The sequence below is a fragment of the Siniperca chuatsi genome, linkage group LG18, assembly GCF_020085105.1.
Source record: "Siniperca chuatsi isolate FFG_IHB_CAS linkage group LG18, ASM2008510v1, whole genome shotgun sequence".
NCBI lineage: Eukaryota > Metazoa > Chordata > Actinopteri > Centrarchiformes > Sinipercidae > Siniperca > Siniperca chuatsi.
Genome location: NC_058059.1, coordinates 18,938,621 through 18,962,959, shown reverse-complemented (window position 1 = coordinate 18,962,959; position 24,339 = coordinate 18,938,621). Strand labels below are relative to the sequence as shown.

The following is a 24,339-nucleotide window of genomic DNA, read 5'->3' as shown; positions in this document are numbered from 1 at the left end:
GCCTAATGTAGTAACAGCTTAATCCTCTTAATCAGAGTTGAAAATGAGAACTATACATTTCAAATTCAGTCTGTCCATAGCTTTACAAACTTGAAACCTGAAAGCCCATATGCATGTTTAATATTCTTACTGCTGTGACAGTTTGACAGTTTGTATTCCAATCTGAGAACCACTGATGGGGTTCCCTCATCCTCCCACTAGTACGACACAGGGACACTTTTTTTGTTTTCACAACCCCTACCTCCTCTGACTGTACCTCTCACTTGTAACGTCTGCACTTTCACCAGGCAACTATTTCGGATGGGCTGACCCTCTGAGTATGTAAAACACACTTTGATGAAATTCTCCCCCTGGCCAACCCTCAGTGCCCTCTGCATGTCCTAATGCCCCATATTCCCCAATAACATGTAATCTATTAAGGTTTCCATGCATTTTATTCTCATTATTTCACACTAACACTTGATTTTCCTCAGTGCTTTCCTTAATCCCCTTTGGCCTTTTTACTTCCTTTCCTGCTCTTGCTGTTTTCCTATTTTCTATGCTCTGTGCCGATGTCATATAATTTTCATGAACCATGTATACTTTATCCATGAATAATTGGTTTAGCACACATCCTAGTAAAAAATAGTCAGGACAAATCATCAAAAACACTGATATGTTGTTGTTTTTTTCTCTCTCCCTGAAATTGTGCTCCACATACCTTTTCACACCTTTTCAGAAAGACTTTATTTGAATTCAATAATAATATTGGGATTAAACATATTTGAAAATGATTAATTATACCTATGGAAATATTTCTGAGAGTCTGCTCAACAACAGGAGCCTATATCAAATCTTAAAGGGTATAAATTGCAGTTGCATCATTAAACTGATAGGTGGCAGGCTTTGCTAAACTATATTTATATATCACCTTGACATTTTGTTGTCCTCCCACTTCTTATCGCTAAGAGATATCAACAGAATCAGTCCCATGACCCTCTCACTTTATCGTTTTGAAAAGATAAACCCCAGCTCAGCTATCCCCTCCAGCATACACCAAACTCATGGTTAGCTCTTGAAAGAAGTTTTCTAAGGGTCAGTACTGGGGTTGGCGAGGTCACTTTCAAAAAGTGTTTTACGTAGTTGCTCTTCTTATGAGCAACACTGGTCTATTATTATAAGTATAACTGTGGTAACGACTGTATTTAAATAATCTGTACATTTTTTGTCCCCATCTTTCTTGTGGAAAAGTACTAAATTATATACAATTGCAGCTACATCGGTGAATTATGTATCTCGTTGCATGCATTGGTGATACAACAGTAGTACCTACAGCATAACACAGATTAAGAGCAGCTCAATGTCTTCAATTTAGCAGGAGAGCTTGTATGTATAAGGAACTATAGTCTTTTAAAAGTGCATGACCTTTGCCCTCGCAACCTCCCTATTAACCAGGCATCCGCTGACCCCAGTTTGTTTATTTCTTCAGCTCTTAACCGTTTTGTCCAAATAGGCAAAATATGAACTAGGATGCATCCTCAGCTTTGACATGGGTTATTGATAAGCAAGGATTTTTTTTTAAAAAAAATGCTTGCTGTCACACGAAATATACTTCCTAATGTTTCAGGAAAAAGATTCATTTATTCAGCTCATCCTGTTGCCTGTTGCAGCTCTGGATGACCAGGACAGTGCTGTAGATGACCGGGATAGTGACTACCGCAGTGAGACAAGTAACAGCCTGCCTCCACGTTACCACACAACGGCTCAGCCCAACTCCTCCATGCACCAGTATCCCATGGGGCCTCGGCAGCAGCACCACCCAGACTCCTGCACGGACTCTGTCCACAGTTTTGACCTGGACTACCGCGACCAGAGAGGAAACAGGTAGACGGAAGATCCACAGAGTCACCCATACACACCTTCACTCGCTCAGTCACTCTAGATAAAACTCTCACTTTCTCACACAGTCACAAACACGTAGGCAGTTTTGAGCTATTGCTTTTTTTGGAACAACTGTTGCATCTAATGCAATTGCCCACCCCCATTTACATACATGAGGGGAACAAAGGGTTAGAAATGCTTCTCCATATAATGTAACCTAATACATCATAACCCCTCACATTAAATCAACACCTCTGACATAGAGTCAGTAAAAACTGAACATTATTAGTCGTTTTAATTATTGTGCTTCTTAATTTTTTTATTCAAATAGTTTGCCTGGCCAAGAATCCTTGGCTGGAGCTTTGTGCTTTTATTTTTTTTATCTGTGAGCAGGCTTTCCTTTGTGCCGTAGTAGATGGTTCACTCAGCTGCTTCAGTAGACCAGGAGGGATCTGTACTCTAGAGCCGGAATGGATTTTGTCACACCCTGTGTCCTCAACCTAAGTGCTGGAGTGCATTCAGCTCTCTCTAGCTTTTTAATTAATAATATTGTTGTTGTCCACTGACTTGCACATCAGCAGGCATATCAGACTATTTCTTTAGTATCATTAAAGTCAGAATGGAGTTGAGATGGCCAAAAGTGTGTGTGGTGACTGTTACTAAAACTATGTATTTACATTGAAATAGTAAGAATATTAGAGGAAAAGCCAATATAATACTACTGCTATAAAATAATAAGACATAATAATAATAATAATATTATTACCACTACACAGCCGTTTTGAGGCCAGTTTTGGTCCATAAGACGAATGGTCTCGGTGCAAGGAATCTATTTTTGAGCACTCATGGATTGTCATGGAATACATGTGTACCAGTGAGACTGCTGCAAATCTGTCTGTGTGGACTGATAGGGAGTTGATCCGGATAATTCTACATCAGAAGAAAAAAAGGGATTATAGCCAGGGAAAGCTCATTGTTCATGTTTCTCTTTTTGTCTTGAGGGTCTGTTGTGTTCGTTAAAGTTCCTGGTAGTTTGAAAGGCTCTGAACTTGGTTTAGCCATATCAGAGGAAATCCCGGTCACACATGGTGGGAATTTGTCAGTGGCATACACGCACATTTCTTAAGTGATTAAAAACGTGTTCAATGTACGCCATATGATAGTGATTTAACAGGCATTTCTCATGAACACTGTTGTAGTGTTGAACTGCTGATAAGCATGACTGTTCCTGTATGGATTTACAAAGATCTAAATTCACAGAGGCACACGCACTCTTTCACACTTGCATACACATACTGTTTTATTACTCATGCACACTAAAATGTGTAACAAGGTAAATATTTCAGACAATTTCTGTAATTTTCAATTTGTTTTCAATGTATCTTTTTGATGGCAGTGTAATAAAGCTGTCCTCAAATCTTATATATTTCCTTTATTTATTTAGCCTGCAATCTCTGTTAATATGTTATATTATTACAACACTGATTACAAAGCTGAAGACCATGATTATGTCTTCACATTTGCATGAAACTGTTCTCGTCTTAATTTCTCCATTTATCGTACTGCTTAACTTATGTTTGCATTTTTTCTTCTTGTTTGTTTGCTTTGTCTTTTCTGTCCCTGTATCCTTTTCCATCCCCTTGTTAAATCTATTCTTTAACCTAAATTAGATCATTAAACCAGAAAGGAAGGGTCAGAATTATACCTGTAGATTCTGGCATGGGGGTCGAAGATTGGGAAAACAAATACAAAGGGCAGGGCAAGCCTCAGCTGAGTGACTTCTTAGATGATGAGGAAGACAGTGTTATCCTGCGAATTGGAAAACCCTACTCTGAGCCATCACACACCTCTATCCGTCAAAATACTCAACGTAGTGGTTTTCTGCCTGCCACCTACCCTGAGGGATATGACACTATTGATCGACGGCGAAAGAAAAAGATAAGGGACCCAGGAGGGTTGTTCAGTACAGAGGCAGACAAAATGAGAGAGGAGGCTTTTCTCTCTGACCTTGCACTGCTCCGTGAGAAGAGAGGGGAGCTGTTTATGCGGCAGGTAGCAGAGATGCAGGAAGAGGAGGAGCGTATGACATCATGCCTCAGGCCATACAAGAATGGGCTTCTCTACAAGACAAGGATGTGGGCTAAAAATGAGCTGGACAACACTTTGGAGAATTATGTGGCATACAAAAAAGAGCAAGATACTAGAATGAGAGCACGGTTTGATTTTGATTTAGAGAGTTCTGAGGATCTGCACTACTCCATAGGAGCATGCGAGGATAATGATGACATTGCCTTTATAGCAGAAGACTTTAATCCAGAGAACGCAAGACATAACAAAGACAGGTATTCTTTCTCCTATGAGAGCCACATAGAAAACTCTCAGGGTCTTCGAGAGAAGAAGTGTGGAAAAGCAAAAACTGGAGGATGGGCTCCGGAGGCAATGCTCTCTCCAGTAGAGGAACCAAGTGATGAATACGTAGACCCTATGGATGAGCTCCAGTGTCTAGTTGAAACAGTTTCTGAATACCTTGCTGAGAAAGAGGAGGAAATTAGCAAGTACGGTTCCCTTCCTAAATCAAGCAAATCTAGACTATCATCCCAGGGTAGCAATAGAACCGATTCTTTTGGAGAGGACCAAAGTAGTTCATCAAAGGATCCTAGAGGAGAAACCCAATCACACACTCCTGACCAGAGCATCTCAGGAGTAAAAAATGCCATGAGCTCATTATTTATTTCTCTCACTGACAGAGTTGGAGGAGGCCCTAAACAGCCTGTCCCATCTCCACATGCACCATCTGCACAACCCTCACAATCTGGACTAACAAAACTGTTGTCCTTCATTCCTAAATCAAATAATTCAGCTCCTGTAGCTGTTGTATCTCCGGTAGAATGTTCTCCTGAAAAATCATTCCATTCTTTGCCTTCTCAGCCACCACGTGATGCCAATACACAAGGTCATAATCAAGAAACAAAAGCTCCCACAAGGAGTCAGACTCAAACAAGTACAAAAGAATATGTACCTGAGTTTGTAACCAAACCTCAAAGTGCTCCAGGAAACTCAGTCATGGGGAAATTGAATCCTTTAAAGCTTTTTTCAGCAGGAGATAATGGGAACTCAGCTGAATACAAACAGGCACCAGAGTCCACATATTCTCAAGGTCATACACAATGGGGTGAGAAATTGGATGAGAAACGTGTTCATCAAGGTAAACAGTTGATGACAGTAGAAGAAGGTGGGAAATCAGAAAAATTAAGAAGTTCATCACAAGAGAAACATTTAGGACAAAAACAAGATGAAAATATATATGGCAGACAAAATTCAATGATTTACAAACAAGAAAATGTGCCTGTTCAGGGGCCAGTAAGGCCGACTGGCCAAACACAATCAGCAAACACTGGATTCTTTAGCCCTTTGAAGAAGTCATTAAGTTCATTGATCACAAGTGCTGTCCCCGTTCCACCTCAGGGAGCTCCACCTATGGCAGTTTATCCAGTGTTTAGATCCACAGAGGATCCCCGACTAGAGAAACCAGTGGAGGACCCATCATTGAGTAGTAAGCTTAAACTGCCCTTCCTCTCCTCTGAAAATGTCTCCACTCAGCAACATCCTAAAGCAGAGGGAGGCATGCTCTCTGGTTTTTTAAAGTTTGCATCCAGTGAAGATGTTAGTGCCTCCATGAACACACAGAATCCTGTGCAATCATATCATGAATCAACATCAACAACATCCACCACCTTTACACAGAATTCTGCTGTGCCCCAGGAAAACACTGAGAAAGGGTGGTTTTCCAGCATATTTAACCCTACCTCTGCTCCCTCTGGTTCAAACCAGGATTTTACCACTAATCAGCAATCTCAGAACAGCAAAGTACCATCTAGCTCATGTGCACAACATACATCAAATCAAAAACCAACAGCACCCCATCATGGAATGCAGAATCAAGCTCCTAATCAGCCTGAATCACAAAGTTTTTTGACAGGGCTTTTTAAAGGGAGCTCGACCGAGGACATCTCTCATATGGGCTCTAATCAACCCAAACAAGGAGGACTGCTATCTGGACTTCTTAAATTTGGCTCTACCAGTGACCTATCTAGCAGTTTGCCACAGCAGGCTTTCCATAATAATCAACCACCCAGGAGCAGTAATCCCCCACAGTTTCCTCCTCACCTTCCCCCACAACAACATTCTTCAGGTCCACAGATTGGGGGCCTTGTCTCAGGGATATTGAAGCTTTCATCAACAGAAAATATACCCCAAAATGTACAGCCTTCTGAAGCTGGCAATTACGCTGGTCAGCAGCAGACTTTAGATGAAACTGAGCAAACACAACCTCTGCAAAAGGGGCTGTTGTCTGGCTTGCTTAAATTTGCATCCTCTGAGAGTATTTCAAGCAGCCAAGCAGTTCAGCACCAACAAAGCAGTGTTGAACATAATCAACAGGATTTCAACCAACAGAATACTCTAGGTCCAAACCGAGGGCCTCATCTCAGGAGTAGAGCGTCAAGTCAGCAAGTTGTCCAACAGGAGACAAGTAAACCAGGCTTTACTCGACAACAAACTGTTCCACTCCAGCAACCACCATCCCAACAAGGTGGTCTTTTATCTGGTCTTTTTAAATTTGCTTCAGCAGACAACATAAATGCACAAAAGCACCCATCTGCTCAACAGCACAGAATTACCCCAAGTGAATCCAGCCATGAGCAAACAAGGGCAAGGAATATCCCAATTTTCAACCAAAGTCAACCACAAAATAGCTCAACACAAAAAACAATTCAAGCAAGTGGTCTACTTTCTGGACTATTCAAGTCCTCCTCAGAAAATATGGCTCAACAACAGCAGCCCAAAATAATCCATGAGACACAACAACAAATCAAAGTGCCAAGCCGTCCGACTGCTGAAACAGAGCTGGAAACAGCAAGTCAATCTGGAGTGCTCTCAGGGCTGTTTAACAAGTTAACAAAATCACCTGAAAACACTGACACAACCTGCCAGACATCAACAGGACAATCACTGCATCAGAAAACCAATAATTACACAGTCACAATGAAGACCCCACTGCAAACACACTTATGCACTAATGTAACACAACAATCGACACAAGAACATGCAGCAAAAGAGAAGAGGATTCCACGAACTGCCCAGCAAGGGTTTTTATCTGGACTGTTTAGCAAAAATGTAACTGAGGACCCTTCTACTCCTAAACAAGTAGACACATCAAGTCAGAATACAGAACAACAAACACCCTCATCTAAGTCCACTGAGTTACATTCAGGCATATTAAAAAGTGCTTCCTCAGACTTTAGAAGGGACAGCTGTCAAAGATTTGTTCCAGATTCGCTTAATCCAGGACAGAGCAGACACGCTTTAATCCGTCCACCTGCCTCAATTGATACTGAAAGTTTAGACTTAAGAACATCAGCTACTTTTGCAAGATCTCTTCAGAGTCAGGCAACATACTCCTCAATTAGCACAGGTAATTTATCTCAGTTATATTATTCTGGCTCACTTCAGTCACTTCACCCAATGGCTTCTAGTACAGGAAATGTTCATTCCCTTTTACAAAACCATACAAGTTCTTCATTAATGACCATGCAGCCATATATTGGTGGAAGCAATTCCTCTTTGTATGGAGCTACAAGGCAAAGTCTTTACCAAGGTCAATTGTCCACTTATGGAATAAGTCCCTCTTATGATGAAAACCAGTGGATCCGTGAAAGTGCTCTATGGCAGCAGTTTCAGAATGAGTCACTGAATTTCCAGGGAGAGGATCAAGTGTATAGACAGAGCTGTGAAGGGGCTTCATCTGCTCTTTGCGGGAACTCCTCAAATGTATATCAGCCATTTAACGCTACACCATGGCAAGGTGTTGTTTGTCACCAAGATCAAATTGGAAGACATCATTTGGAGGGACGCAGGAATGATGATCCATATCCCAAGAGAAAATTATGGAACAGTTTTGAAGACTTTGGAAACATAGAATATTCGCCTAATGAGGAGGGTGCGTTGAACTTAACTACTAAACAGAGTAATGCAAAGTTTGATGATGGTAGCAATTACAGCTTGAATGGGGTTTCATATCATGAAGGCTATTACGAGGAGACTGCGCCAAGCTTATCTTATTCGGCTAACTGGCAATATGGAATGGATAATGCAGGCCAACAAACTTTTCATACTGATGGCATGATACATCAGAGTCAGTTTAATTTGAATAGACCAGTAGATTCAAACTGTCCTCCAAGTGCCAAAACAGAGAGGGAAGACTCCCTGTACCTCGAAGACACTGAATGGTATCAGCAGTGGCTTGCACTTTTGGAGCAAGGAATGTGGTGGCCAGCAGAAGATGGCGACTGTGGCTACTTTGTTTATACAGATCATGAGTACATTTATGCCTTGCTTACAGATGCAGCAGGTGAATACGTGTATGCATGTGCCCCCGAAGGCGAGTCTTGGGGAAATGCACAGAAATTAGATGGTTTTCCCAGTGCTTGGCTGCACAATGAAATGGTTTTAGTCTGTGGCTTTAAAATTCCACTTTACAATGAGGATGAGCTTCTTTGGCTACCTGGTCAAGATCACAGTGATTCTCAACTTCTCAATGCCCCCCTAGATTTGTCTGCTGCCTATAGAAAAGGAAATCAGATCATGAATTTAAATCTTGAGCAGTTCTCTCAAATGTTTGAAAATTCATTTCTGTCACAAGTGCAACAAGGTGTAGATTTCACATCTTACAGATTAAACAAAGTCAGGATGGATCCAAGACAGCCCAGTTACGTCTATGAAGACCAATGCAAAGATGTTATTGACCTTTCCTGTCATAATAAAGACCACATTGGCCCTTATTGGAACAACCAGGAAATGAAGACATTTCTTGCTCAAAAGGTTGCTGTTTCTCTAAATTCTACTTCTACTGCAAATTCCAATCAGCAGCTACTTTACAGCTGTTATGAACCTAGCCAACGGCGGCGTTCATCCACTGGGGTTACAGTGAAGCATGTAGATGATGTATTGGAGGAAGAATGGAGGAAGAGAGTGTCTCCAGGAGAAGAACAACCTAATCGTCAAGTCAAAAAGATTTCCTCCCTCATATCCTCTTTTGTGGGCAAAGCATCACAGGTGGAATTAAACAAGACTAGCATATCCTCCGGTGATCAAGCTCCTGACAAAAATTCAAAGAACATTCTTTCATCAGGTTTCCAAAGTCTAAAGTCAAAGATCCTCAAAGAAGAATCTACTGCTGTTGTGACTCAGCCAGAAACAACAAACGCAGAGGCCAGCCAGAAGCAACAAATGCAGAGGCCAGCTACCATGCGGGAAAGAATTTTGCCCACAGTACCAACAACTGCTCACATGACTCACCCATCAATACAATCATATTCAACTTCACAGAAACCAAGACTTTCACGTCAGACTACCATGATACAGCAAGCAACCCCACCATCACAGCCCAATGTCACAGTGCCTTTAGGATTAAAAGAATCTCTTATTAAACATGGTCCACCTGGACAACTTACAGCTGATAAGCCAGTGGATATGCCAGTGGAGAAACCATCTGAACAACCACAGTCTGGCTTCATGAACTTTCTGAAATCTGCAGTAGGAATAGAAGAACCAAAGCCAGATCCCCAGAAATGTTCTCAGACATCTCCCAATCAGCAGAGCAAAACTGGCAGCACTTCTTCTTTACCAGACAGTGCTCCTACAAATAAAGAGGCTACAGGAGTTTCAAATCTCTTTGGATCAATTAGCAGCCTATTTAGTACTGAGCCACCACAGAAACAGCAAATGAAACCCAGTGTTACAGAGGGTTCACTGACATCAGCATCTCAACCTAAGGGTATACAGAGACAACAAACAATGGACCAAAGTGGTACCTCTCGGCCCGCGCAGAGCCAACCCCCACACAAAAGTATATCCCAAGCATTTCCTCCTAATTCTTCCACAGGCCCTGCTACAAGTCAATCAGAAACTATGCCAACTACAGAACAGACAAAACACGAAGCAGGAACTAAACCATCTGGTGGACTGTTTGGATTTTCAATTGGAGAAATGCTGGCAGGATCAACAGCAGCTTCGCAATCTGGACCCACACCTCAAACACCTGCATCAGCTAAAGCTCCACAAGAAGAATCACTTGGTAAAAGTATATTATCAATGTTTAGTGGACCAAATCCTCCACAGGCGGAACCTAAAACTGGGCCCTTGCCTCAAGCGCATCCACCTAGTGCAGCCCCACAACCTCCCCAACAGGAATCACTTGGTAAAAGTTTATTATCAATGTTTGGAGGATCAAGTCCTCCTCAGCCTCCTCCTCCAACCAAGGCTGCTGCTGAGGTACCACAACACGGAACTGTTCCTCCAAAAGATCCCCCAAATACAGGATTCCTTTCAATGTTTGGTGGTCCCAGCACCCAACAGTCTCAAGCCCAAACAGGATCGCTTCTAGGGGGAATTCTGCCTGGGTCATCGAGTTCAACTGAAAGCCCAATGAAGGGACTGTTGTCAATGTTTAGTGATCCCAGTCCTCCACAACCTCAGCCACCAACATCGCCATCTCAACAAAGAGTATCTCAGTCACAAACTCAACTACAAGGGGAACCTCAGACACAATCTAAACCACAAGCACAGGCTCAAGCACAAGGGCAGCCAGTCACCTCTGTTCTTGGCGGAATATTGGGTGGCTTGTCTTCCTCTAGTGAAAGTCCAAGAAAAGCTTTGTTCTCCATGTTTAGTGGCCCCAGTACTCCTCAAACACCAGGAGCTGGTGGAAGTGCAAATTTGTCTACTTCCCCAGTGACTGCTGCACCCAAAGAACCTGCAAAGAGTATACTCTCTGTTTTTAATGATGTGTCACCTCCACAACAAACTCCCAATTCATCATCTGCTATTGTTAGTGGTGCTACTACAGAGCCACCAACTACTTATTTCCAACAAGGTTCCTCCCAAATGACATCTGTTTCCAGTAGCCATATCCCAGCAGAAATATCAAGTGAAGTGCATGCTAGCCCATCCACTGATACTACTGTAGATACTACACAGGGTGCCACAATTAAAGGCACTGATATTGCATCTGTGGAACCAAATTCAGAATGTGTCACTGTGCAAAAGGAAACGAGCACAGAAGGTGCACCCCAGGATCCTGCTCCCTCTAAAGAACCACCAGCTTCCAGCCTTCTGTCTATGATCAGTGGGTCAGGTCCACAGACTCCATCCTCACAAGCCGGATTCATTTCAGACAGTCCAGGAAAAGGTTTGCTTTCATTATTTTCTGGGCCCAGCACTGTAGGTCCTTCACCCACAGGGTCTGCACCTGGATCATCAGGCCCCAATGACCCACCAGCCAAAGGTTTATTCTCTGTGTTTGGAGGTTCTGCCCCTCAGCCTTCTTCTCAGCCTGGAAGTTCTATATTAGGGGCAATGTTTGGAGGCTCTTCATCCCAAACAGCTTCTCAAACAGGGGGATCATTCCTAGGTGGTTTATTTGGAGGGTCTGCTCCTCAGGCTGCTCCTCAAGTTGGTCCCACTAAGATTGGAGGCTCTGCTCCTCAGACAGCAGGACCTCAGGCAGGGGCATCCTTACTTGGAGGCTTATTTGGTGAATCTGCTCCCCAGGCTGCTAAATCTCAGACTGCAGGGTCTATTTTGGGTGGGATTTTTGGAGGATCAGCAGCTTCAACTACAACATCTCAGACTAGTGGGTCCTTTGGTGGAATGTTTGGTGGGGCTGCCAACCAAACTTCAACATCCCCAAATAGTAGTTCTATATTTGGAGGTATTTTAGGAGGGTCATCTTCTCAAACAGCTACTGCACAGACTGGTGCATCTAATTTGGGTAGCATATTACCTGGAACTTCTGCTCCTAATGAGATACCTGATAAAAGTTTGCTTTCAATGCTTGGAGGATCTGCTCCACCCGCAACACCCACTGCAACAGCTACACCAAAATCTAATGATGACAAGAAAACGTTAACTACAGCTCCTACCGACACTACTTCAGGTGTAACTGTTCTATCAAAACTCAGTGATGACAGTAAACCTGCTCCATCTCTAGCTAGTCCTGAAACGTCTGTAATTGACACTGCTACCAAAAGCAAAGAGCAGGCAGAAACACTACAGCGACCTGACAGTACAGTTCAGTGTCTTGATTCAAGCTTACCCAAAACTGATGTCAATGTCATAGGAGAAGTTCAGTACCAAGATGCTGACAAGCCAACTGCTTTAGCTAAAGATATTCTGTCTAAAGAATCTGAAATTTGTGCACAAGAACAACAACAACGTGCAAGACCAGAGCTTGTGAGTGGTCAGTCGAGTCAAGATGCAATACCACCTAAAGTAGAAGAGGAAATACAAGCCACTCAGTCAGCAAGTGCTATGGTCCAGGGACAACAAAAGCCTCCAGAGCCAGAGAAATCTGTTGGTGACTCATCAGCAGATACAGTTACAGGCTTTATGTCTTCCCTTTTCAAACCAACAGTTGCTCCCACTGAAGGTCCTCAGCAACAGCAGAAGAACTCACTTTTTGGACTGGGAGGAACAGCACCGCAAGCTGCTACTGGTCAGGCTGGAGCATCACTATTAGGAGGTATTTTTGGAGGATCTAACACAGAGACACCAGCTCCCCAGACAGGGATATCATTACTGGGAGGTTTATTCAAGGGGTCTGCTCCTCAGTCTGGTCCTCAAATCACCGCCCCCACCACTGGAGGGTCAATATTAGGCGGGATGTTTGGAGGAGGATCCACTGCCAAGTCTGTAGGTCCCCAGACTGGTGGATCGTTGCTAGGTGGGATGTTTGGAGGATCTGCGGCAACAGCACAGCCTGGTGGTTCTTTGCTTGGAGGAATGTTTGGAGGAGTCACTGTTCAGACTGCAGGATCGCAGACTGGAGCATCAATACTTGGGGGCATAGGCGGATCTTTATTTGGGGGTATGGGACAACCACCTAAGCCATCTGCACCAATGCCAGCTGAGCCCAAGCCAACGCCTGGCACTACTCCACAGTCACAGATTAAGAATGATAGTGCACCACCAAAAGTATCTCCATCTGGCACTGAGCCTAGCACAAATAAAATTGTGGACTCAAACCTACGAGATAATGATCAAGTAAAATCTGGCAGCCTCACAAGTAATAGTGCCATGGCAGCTTGTCCAGAAACCTCTGCTGTCACAAGTGCTTCAATAAACACTACATGTGACCTCACCCATCAGGTAGATAACTCTGAAAAAGAAAAGTCAGCTGTAGAGGGAGAGATGATACATGAGAAGCCCTTGGTCATTAAAGGAGACCCTGAGAGTAAAGAAAGTGACAAATCAGCCCCACCTGATAACCAAGAAACAGATACTAATAAATCTCCTCCAGTTAATCAGTTGCCCAACAATGCAGAGCTACCTCAAGCTAAGTCTCTGTTTGGTTTTTTATCGACACAGAGTGATGCAGGAAAATCTCTTGGATCCCTATTTTCACCAGCAGAGCCGTCAGGTGCTCTGTCAATGCCTCAAACAGAAGGAAGCAGTGGCCTGTTTTCAGGGTTAAAAACCCTTTCTGGAGGCCTATTTCAAGAGGACAAACATGTTGGTGGAAAACAAGAGCCAGCCACCACTTCATTATTTGGAACAAAAATAAGTTTTCCTTGGCAGGCAGAACCACCCAAACCACAAGCTGTCCCAGTTATAACATCTCAACCCAAAACTAACAACATGCCAACAAGTTGTCAAACACATACTGTACAACAACAATTTTCAACATCTGATGCCCAAAAAACTGAATCGGTAGGTTCCAACGATGATATAACAAACCCCCAGATTTGCATCTCCACTCCTGAAGTAGATCCTTCAGCATCCCTGACCCCAAAGGAAAAGGAAAGGCTTGTAGAAACATACCCCTGTGCAGGTCCTACCTCTGGAGTGCAGCTGGACAACCAGTCCAAGAAGGATCTATTGAATGCAAAAAGGCTAGTAGAAGCATAATAAATGGCATTCCCCTTTACCATTTATGATGCATTGACATCTTGGAAAAAATGTATTCCCTGTCCAGTTCTGCAATCCATCCTCACTAGTTTAATTTAATATTTAGCTTGAGCGTATGTACTGTATGTCTCTGTGTGTGTGTGTTTGTGTGTGTATTCTTTGATATGGGTTTTTTGTGTGTAGCATCTACATAATTTTACATGTCATTTCAAAACAGAATTCCAAAAAAATTTACATATTTATATAATAATGGGCAATTCACAAGTGGATGTACTTAATCATTCATTAGTTCAGTAAAGAGAGATCATTTCTTGTGCTACTCCTCTGATAATTGGAGACTGATTTATGGATTGCCTGAACTTCTATACTCTGCAAATGCAAATGTCTCAGCAAATGTGTTTGACAAATTTTGTTGCCTCTGTAGTTTGTGAAAAGACATTTATAAGATCAAATATATGCATGATTGTCTGCAACATTATAAATAATGTAAATTTAGTTTGAACATGGAATTCTGATTTGTTTTGTGTATTATTTTATATGGTGAAAATAATTTTAGAATTATTATGTTTATCTCTTTACGTAAATCAAATATTGTAAATCCTTACCATGTACCAAATATAGCTAATCTGCTTTCTGCCCCTAAATATAAAATCGGTTATGAAATTCCACTTAAAAGGTAAAATTTAAAACAGATCAACTCTGCATATTTTATTGTCCACATTCATCTGTACTCTAACCCTGTGTCTCCATAAGCTTACTAACCATTGTTCAACATATATATCTTTTTTGTCTTGTAGACAGATGAAATATGTAGATGTAATTGTGTGTAGAAATATACTCTTTTTTTAGTAAGGACTAGCAGTTACAGGGGATTTTATACCTCACACCACAAAAATGTATGCCATTTCTAATTGAAAATGACAATCTATTGTAGAAAAAGCATATGCAGTGTATAATGCACTTGCTACCACATTGATACAATTTTCTTTATTTCCCAACATGCAAGAGCCTCCCTGCAAGGTTGGGTATTTTTTGAGGGCATTATGTGGTGTGTGTGTATGCTATACCAGTTAATCATTTAGAGAGGTTATTAATAAAAGTAGACCGTTGCTAAATAATTAATTAATGTTTGCAAATAATTCTTAGTAGATGGGTGGGGTTTATTACAACCCAAAAACTATTAATTGTGTTGATTGTTTCAACAGTATGAGCATTGAAACTATTTCTAAAATAAAGAAGTATTTAAAATGAGTTATATGTAACAGTCCCCACTTATCTAGCCTTGGCTAGAGGAAAAATGTAAACCACAAAAATGTTTAGAAATAGTTTTTCACCCAGTTCTGATCTTAAAAAAAAAAAAAAAAAAAATTATATTTTAACATTGAATATTTTCCTCACTCCTCTCTCACCATTGTAGTCCAGTGGAAAGTAGTCGCTTTGGGTCATCAGGAAACCTGAGCCAGACCAGCTCCCAGCTTAGTGAGACTGGCCAGGAGAGCACTGGAGGGTCAGAACTGGAGGAGTCCTTCCACTCCTACCACAGCACTGGCTTTCACCCCTCCACCAATGGGCAGCCACGCAGCAATGGACATCTTTCCACAAATGGACACTCTACTGTCGGGGAGCAGGAGATACGGCTGTCCCCTGAAGTAGGACGGGGCCTGAAAAATGACACTCCAGTTGAAAGAGGGTCCTCCAAACTTCAAAGGTACGGTTTTTGCTCAGAATTCAACTCAGTTTTGTATGTGCTATATAAAGAATCTGAGAGATTGTCTCCATCTCTTTCTGCCGCTCTACTCTTAAATCCTCATAACCCAGGTTCCATGATGATGGGCCGCCATTACCCTTTTCTCCATCCAGAGTTCGTTGGTTGAAGGCCATCAATAAAGTCAGGGTTCAGCTCCGGGAGGTAGGCAGTGTTTCACTTCAGTTCCTCCACCAATATCTGATATCTCATCACATCTTAAGTCTGACTTTCCTACCCTACCACACATACACAAAAATTACACATATGCATACACAGACATATACAAACACTTGCAATTCTTTGAAAATGGTTGAGTTTAATCTCTTTGGCTGTTTAAGATGATGCACTAAAATGTATTAGAATAATATTGAAACTGCAGTTGTTTTTTCTTTTGTGCAACAAAACACATTTGCTACTCTGCCCCCACATGGTTACACACATTAATTCTTGGGAACCGTGGCGTACACAGTTTTGATAACTTTTGATAGCCTCTAAGCAGCAACAGAGGAACTGCTAAGGATTCAGTGCCCCATCAAAGGCACCCCATAAATCATTTTCAAGTTAAGGGTGAGTGTATTTGATTTAGTTTCACCCACCTGTACATTTCCTGCCAACATGGTATTTTCATTGCAGCCAACATGTCATAAGCTTCCATGTGCTACAGCTGTCCAAAAAATATATGCTGCTTAAATAGAGAGGTGAGATGATACTGCCCAGTCTTTAAGTAATATCTCATTTGTAATTCATTTTAGATAATCAGTCTTTGCCTTCTCTCACTCTTTCTTCATTGGTTAATTTTAGCTCTTCCAATGGCACTTTGATTGTGCAGCTAAAGTATACTGTCCCTCTGTTGACTTAGATCCATCACTCATTGCTTCAGGAACCTATAGTTTGCATTAATAGATGGTTCACTCATGGGAATCCTCATGTTCTACTGTGAATGGTGACAACAGTGTTTGACTAATTAGTGGCTTTGTGATATTTACTTAAAAGTTGTCACTGAGTACTTTAGCAGAATCTGTGAAAACAATGTTTTTTAAGGAAATGCATGATGAACCAAAATCTTAAAGAATTAGGCTTGAGCAGAGCAAAATGTCTCTTGTCATTTGTATTACCCACCATATAACCTTCTTCATCTCTTGGGCATGATGAAAATAGTGGGATGTTTACTTGTGCCAAAATTTAAACAATCTAATGAGAGGGAAGGATGTAATTGATGCAGAGGTGCAACCATTACATCATCAGAGCAGTTTATCCCTGAATCATTTCACATTTGTGTATACTGTATAATTTTCAGCCAAAGGTATTGACTCCCTGATTAATAGGTGATAATCTGTACCAGTTGGAGCCACTACTTTTTCTGAAAAATACAAATTTAGGCAATTATTTATGTCAGTACATCCAATGTCCTTTTGATAAAAAGAGTAGGAAATCATATGACATTGTTTTGATCTCTGTCGCATCATATTTGGCTTTTGATTTCCAAATCAGATGCCATGTAGCCTCATATTAAACCAATCTCCAATACCAGTTCTGGAGAATTTGTATCCAGCGCATTACAACAGATGTTGAATCTAATCCTGCATCTAAGTCCAATCGGAAATCTTTAGAGGGTGGCCATAATGAAAACATTAGAATCTCTAAGCCCTAATTGAGGTTCATCCCCTTGATTAAGCTTTTTATGGCACAGCAGTAAAGGAGTAGCTCAAATATAACCTCGCTTGGTTCCATTATAATGATTAGTTTGCATGGACTAGTTGAGACGAACATGTACTGTAAATGAGGGCTGATTGAAAATGTGATTATAAAAGGAAAGCAAGGTGTAAGTGCCATTTATTACAGGACAAATGGAAACACTTAAGACACAAGTCTAAAAGCTGAAAAGAATGAAAGTAATTACAATTGATTGTTAATTCGACTAGCAGTGTAACAGTGACCAGCATAATAAGAATGCTAGACTTGATACTGTAAAACATCCTCACATGCTTTCTTACATTCAAAGAATAGAATGAGATGACATGTGTGCCATGTTTGTAGTTTCCTTGTCACACATGGGCAAATCTAGAGCAGGAAGTGGAACTGGCTGCCAGACCCATTTCCAGTATCCCTTTCAATACCCATATTTGATATGACTGAGCTGCAATCTTTGAATAGAAATTCCTTTCTCTTCACAATTTTCCATTAATACACAAGACAAGGATGTCACTGAGTGCTGGGAAACCAGTGGTACTCATATGTTTATCAGGAGTGTTTTCACTTTTTATCAATAGAAAGAGATAAAACACAAATATCAGCAACTGGCAGATGTGGAAACAGCCTCAGATTGTGCTGGAATACATTGCCAGAGGACAGAAGGAGAGAGAGCAGAGAAAGCATGCAAGAGGGTGGGAGGGAAGTAGGGATGGCTACTTAACCGAGGGTGAACTGCTGTGTGATCGTGGTCTACCACTGTCGCGCTTGCTGTTCCAGTGGTAGAAATGAGGGATTCAGCACTTCTTCGTCTCTGTCAGTAAAAGAAGATCCGCTGGTTAGATTGATGCAGAGCAGTTCATTCAATAATACATCTAGGGATATATTTTGAAAAAAGGCAGGGAAAATACTATTAATGATCTGCTCAGCCACCCTCCATGCGGATTTAATGGATCTTGCGAGATGATATCTACAGGTTGTTCTTGATTATAATTTTTTCCTGAAAGGTAAGGCTTACATTTTAATATATATTTCTGTCATTTTATGCACTTAGTCTTATGTTTATATAGACTTTGAATAAATAACACATGATAATACAATGTTGTACTGTATGAAACTTATGTTTGGCTAATGTACATAGAAAAGCTCTTATGGGTCTTAGTACGTAGTACAGAAATGACTGAATTTAATCTTTTTTCAGTACTCAGTTGATCTAAATTTCTATAGCAAATGGCATTCTTTGATGAGAAGTCAACTTAAAAACTTCAAAAGCAAGATGTATTTTTTTTTCTATCCAGGCCACAGACCATTTAGTAAGAAGAGAAAAAAGAATGCTGCTGGCTATTACTATGACTGGCCTGGAAAACGGGCCTGACCCAAACCACCTGGACAGTTAACTAATAAATCACTGACTATTAGAGTTCACACATAGGGATCCTGGCTGTCTGTAAAAAGAGTCAGGGTGGATAAATGTTTTTTTTTATTATTATTTGGTATGTAATGTGTTATACAAAAAATTATTTAAGCCAGATGTTCCTGTTCATATTTATTTTTAGAGTATTGAATTAACTCATCATTAATGACAGAACATTTATACAGTATATTTTAATGGGAAGCATAACGCTCCCAGTTAATTTCAAATAGGCTGATTCCATTTAGCTGATATGCTCATCAGTTTAATTTCAAATTCAGTAGTGATAGGAAAGATTCTATTCTGATAGACTTGATTATACTTTTCTGCCTTATCACACCCTTATCAGGCTAACACACACCTTTAGTGCTCAAGTGCTTATTGGAGACCTTCAGTCCAGGGGTGGGTTAATGTAGCAACTACACACTTTTTGGGATAATTAACTTAATGGAATAGGGAATCCACTTACCACAACGGAAGCTAAGGCACATCATAGTTATGTAATGTTATTATGTTATCTTCCAAAATAAATTGACAAAATAATTGTTGTCAGCTAGGAATCAGCATGCATCCTTCTTAATCCATAGTACGAGGCAGTGAAAAAACATGATTGTGTGTGTGTGTGTGTGTGTGTGTGTGTGTGTGTGTGTGTGTGTGTTATGTTTAATACTGTAATTAAAACCTTTATCTAAGTTAAAGAACATTTTTAGGAGACCTTGCTAAGGCTGTAGCCCCATGTTTAGTTACAGAGACAAAGCAATAAAAGAAACAAGAGAGATTAACAGTTCACTTTATATATTTAATGTTCTTAAAACGTGGCATTGAACAGTCAACTCAGTGTCAAGAAATTCCAAAATAATCCATATTCTCTAGTTCTAACTAATCTTACTGTGTCCAGTTTAAAGTCTTCCAAGCAGCAGTATTCATACCTGTCTCTGTCTGATCTTTAGGGGCAATCAGCAGAAATTGTCCTTAGTACCATTACAATTGTAGGATTTTTTTCAATTCCTGATGTGATTATCTACATGGTGATGCCCAGTGGACAGAGATGATATCATTGAGCTGGGATATATACTATGACTGAATGGAAGGAGCATATGAGATATATCTGTATAATTGCATATCTTGTGCCCTTTCTATTTCGTAAACAAGATTATGTTTATAACCTTTACCAAGTGGCTGACATACAGAAATACATTTTGATACACATTTAGACTACACACTTTTCTGGTTTATGTAATACCATCTGATAGATTTATGTTACATTTTTTGGGTATTCAGTAATCTCTCTAGTGTGTATACTGTAGGTGATTGGTCAGAACTATCAAGCCGTGAAGCTGGTATGGGTGTGAAAGAATGACATAGCCTTAGAGGAAAGAATTGATCTGTCATCTAATTACCGAGCTGCCTTTCCAAAGCATCCTAATTACAGAGATCTAAGCAGCTGCATGTTGTTCATTCTGCAAGTTGCTACTCTGACTGAGAGGATATCAGTTAAAGCAATGCTGTCTATCCTACTTCTATACTGTCCTGAGTAGTGTAGTCTGACCTCAAATATCAGTGTAAGATTTCATATGTGCTTAAATGTATTAAACTCTTTCATCTGCACGTAAAGCAGCATTCTGCCCCATTTTTTAATCAAATACATATAGTACATAGCCATAATTTGTCGACTGTTGAAACATAATTACCTTGTAATCACGGTGTCAGAAGTTAGAATTACTTCTTGTTTTTCTCTCTTAACTGTCTGGTCTGTTGGTCATAAAAATAAAATTCCAGCAAATGCACAAGATTAATAATATGAAACTATTTATTTGATTCTCCACTTAAGTTAAAATGAGTTAAGTTAAAATGATAAATATGAATTTATAACTGAGAAAATGCATTCCTTCTTTTAAAGTAGCATATAAAAACCTGTGTAAGATTTTTCTTCATTTGGTAGTTTAATAATTAAGTTTGGTTGATATTTTATGGCAGAAACAGAATAAAGGCCTAGTAGAACTACCAACCAAATGAGCTACAAATGAGATTCATATAGTAAATTTAATTGACACACAGCAAATGCAGATCAGTGCTCGAAGTTTTCACTGCTTTGTAAATAAAATAACATATTATTTTCCCTCGTCAGTCAAGGTGCAGTCACTCAATCATTTGAAGCTTAAAATGTTGGCTTATGCTTACACCACTCTGAGGAGTCACTGAGGCAGTGGTTTGTCCATGTGTGGGAACGGCAGATCAAGAGTGCCACTTCTCAGGGATGTTGCCCAGAGGACACCTGAGTGGACAGGATGACTCCTACAAATCAGAGCTACTTCCACTCTCACCCAAGAGGGGAGACCTGCACAAGAAAAGATCACAGAGCCCAACAGTGGGACAAAACCTGCACAGAAAGCTGCAGAAGTCCCTGCAGGGGCCAGAGGATAACTCTCTTCATGACCTGTCATCAGTGGACACTACCTGCACCAAAGCTGACCTCACCCCGTCTGGGGAAAACAGCAGGTCTGATTGCCAGGATGGCATTGGGGTTGTGAAGGATACTATATCTGGGCTCAATGAAGGGATCAGAAATGAAGAAGAGAAGGAGGAGATGGAGGATGAGGAGGCAGAACAAGGCTCTAGTAACATAGTGGAACATATCCTAAAGGAGCTGAAAGGCATCAACAAGATCCAGGAGGAAATTTCTGACCTGAGGCAGTATCTAACATCTGTGCGAGGCTCGGTGGATGAAGTATCTTGTTGTGTCGATGCAGTGCTCAGTGAAATAGGTGAGCTGTACTCTGGGGCTTCAGCTGCACCTCATCCTAGTCCTGTTTCTCAAACAACCCACATCAGGCGAGGAAGCCTGGGTAGACAAAACGCCATCACATCTCTTCAAGGAAGAGACACCAATCCACTCTTGGATCTCAAAGATTGTGGAAAAGATTCAGGATGCATACCATCTCACAGATCACCCAAACAATGGCAGGTTGATAGAGGCACTCTCCAATCAGACCAGCAAACAGACCAAGAGAACTCAGAGCAGAGTTCCTGCTACCTGGGGCTTCATCGTGGCTGTGACTACCAAAGCACCAGCTCTTTGTCATCGTGTTACAGTTCCAACTGTCCAGAAGCAGGCTTTCTTTATGGTGACACAGAATATGACAGGTGGCCTTCTGTTGATATGCAGCACAGTGTAAGTGGAGAAGGAGGTTGGAGTGAGGAGGACATCTGCTCTTGTGCAAACAGTCGAGAAGGAGGATTAGAGGATTGTCTAGATGTTTGGGACAGATATGCCACAGAGGAGACACAAAGCAGCACACCGGGCCATTCTTCACACAACAGCTCTGAGCATCTCTCATTGCTGTTTGGACACCATTACAACTCTCCTTCAAGTTCTTCCAGTATGGTGGACTGGAGGCCCCCCAGACTACAAACTGAGGAAGAAAACTTGGAGTGTGACTGTTCTGCAAACTGCCCATACTCACGTAGTTCTGGTTACCACACCATGGATGCTTGTGCAAATGATCTTGGTAGTGGGCCCTCCAGGAGTCTGAGTTGCTCCACTGTGCTGTTGACAGACTGTGATGATGGTTATCTGGAGCCACATTCACTGTGCGATGACTGTCCATCATCTGGTGACACTCTTGATCTGGGGTCTGCAGACAGTTTGGACAGGGAGTGGACAGATCACAGCATCTCCAGGGATGAAGCAGAAGAATCTTTGTCACAGGAGTCTTCTGAAATAGATCCTGAAAGCACTAAGACCCCCAATGTAAGTTTTGATGTAACAACTTTTAGCAAGGCTGTACTCACTTTCAGGTCAGCTGTGAAAGGGGCTTTGAAAAAGTTGGAAGGATCCAACCCTGAAGGTGTGAAAGACGATAGTGGGTCTGTGACATCTCCATCCCCTGTCAGAAAAGCCAGTGAACCCAAGGAGGAGCAGGGCAGTACAGAGTATACAGAGGGAGAAATCAGTCTGACAGAGAATCACACTCAATTTGGCACTCCAAAGGAGGAGAGTGATGTTTCGGTCTACGTGGATTGTTGTGAGACACATGAGAACCTGCCATGCTCCACTAAAGCATCCCCTTATGAAGCAAGCCACTCTCCCTGCACCCCAACTGAGTATCACTCTGTAGAGATTTCACAGAACAAAGGAGAATGTTCAACAGATGGGGAACTGTCCAACCTTGACTTAACTCCAGACCACTGTCCAGCAAGGCAGCGCGAGAGTCCACTGGGTCCAGTGCTCAGTACAGATGAGGTGCAGTTAAGTCCAATTAGGGAAAACCACGTTCTTGATGAGGTAAATCAAGGAAAGCCTATCGACGCCAGTCACAGAGAGCGTATTGCTAATTTCCAGCGCATTCTGAGGGAAAAGAGGCAAACCCATCGTAGACTGTCCAAATCTGCTCAGGGGTCCCAGGGGTCCCAGGGGTCCCATGGCTCTCAAGGGTCTCAAGGATCCCAATCTCAAGATGAGTTTATCCCAGGTATTGTTAAGGGTATTTTCTTTTACTTTAATCACTGGCAAGCCCGGTAATAACAGCAAAAAATTCACCTTACAGCATCTGATTAAATTTACATATATAGCATTGAGATTAAATGTATATAGAATTGTACAGGTATCATTTATAAACACTTGTTGATTTGAGAATCCTTAGTTGATTTGTTGTCTCTCTTTAAATCACTGCCTTGAAAATGTGCTCTAAATAGTTTGCTCAACTACGCCACACGATTTCTAATCCTTCTGTGATTTCTTTTTTCTTTGCAGAGTGTGGGGGAGAAGATAATCAGGTCACTCATACAACATTAGCTCCATATTTAAGCTGCACTTATTTTTCCTGTTTATTTTGATTGTTGTGGCATAATTGTGTAAATTTTTTTCTCCATTACTAGTCTTTGTCAAAGGGTGTGCTTGTTTGCACTACAAAGCATAATGCATTTTGCAAATGGTACATATTATCATGTGGGTAGATATGTATATGTAATATTTATTGAAAACTTCAGCTTGCTATTCTGGAAAACACATTTGTCCCATCACCTAAGTTATTCTATTTAATTAATAGTTTATCATTGGTTTCATTCATGTTGTAGCTAGAGTATGATTCTCCAGTTCTGTTTCTCTTGCTAGTGTTGGTGCAGCTGCTTTATGTTTCCCCCAGAATTTTTTCAAACGCTGTCAGAAACTCATACTGTGAGAGTGAACCCCAGAGGAATCTCCACTTTAAACTCGTGTCATTTGAGAGACAGATATACAGACACTGATGAAAGACTTTACCTTGAGGAATACGTAAAAGAACTTGTGTACATGTGTAGTCCCCCAGTCACAATTTTGGTGGTTTTGTGAAATCCTTGCAAATGTTTGCTTTTGTCTACTTCTTCTGAGTTATCTGGTGTTTCTCTTAAAACAGTCTGTGGGCGGTTTTGAATCTGCATAATGTTGGTCCACCATTGCATTTCACATAACATCTTTTACAATTAGAGTTCAGCAATATTTATTTAATCCTGTGTTTTAAAGGCATCATCACTTACTTTTTATTTGACTTTGCATGTTCTGTAACATCAGAGAGGTGAAACTCAACCAACTGTAACTTTCCATTACCTCCGTCTTCTCATAACATACTGTGTATAATATGTGTCAGCCTATATAAATCGTCAGCCTAAATTCTCACATTTTAAATCTTGT

General features: G+C 41.1%; 2 protein-coding genes across 7 annotated transcripts in view; both read left to right on the top strand.

The window, feature by feature from the left end:
• Positions 1-24,339, top strand: part of LOC122865274 (protein unc-13 homolog B-like) — a 68,563-nt gene that overhangs the window by 20,934 nt on the left and 23,290 nt on the right. For 2 of the 6 annotated variants that reach the window (XM_044173467.1, XM_044173466.1), the window contains exons 8-12: positions 288-317; positions 1,650-1,863; positions 3,531-13,808; positions 15,242-15,532; positions 15,643-15,733. In XM_044173467.1, the coding sequence (XP_044029402.1) occupies positions 288-317; positions 1,650-1,863; positions 3,531-13,808; positions 15,242-15,532; positions 15,643-15,733 (10,904 nt within the window). The remainder of the gene's footprint in view (positions 1-287; positions 318-1,649; positions 1,864-3,530; positions 13,809-15,241; positions 15,533-15,642; positions 15,734-24,339) is intronic. The other 4 variants (XM_044173471.1, XM_044173470.1, XM_044173468.1 and 1 more) reach the window with 3 other exon arrangements.
• Positions 18,042-24,314, top strand: LOC122865276. The gene is made up of 3 exons (XM_044173474.1): positions 18,042-18,267; positions 20,800-23,143; positions 23,425-24,314. The coding sequence occupies exons 2-3, from the start codon at positions 20,929-20,931 to the stop codon at positions 23,505-23,507; spliced, it is 2,298 nt and encodes a 765-aa protein (XP_044029409.1). The 5' UTR covers positions 18,042-18,267; positions 20,800-20,928; the 3' UTR covers positions 23,508-24,314.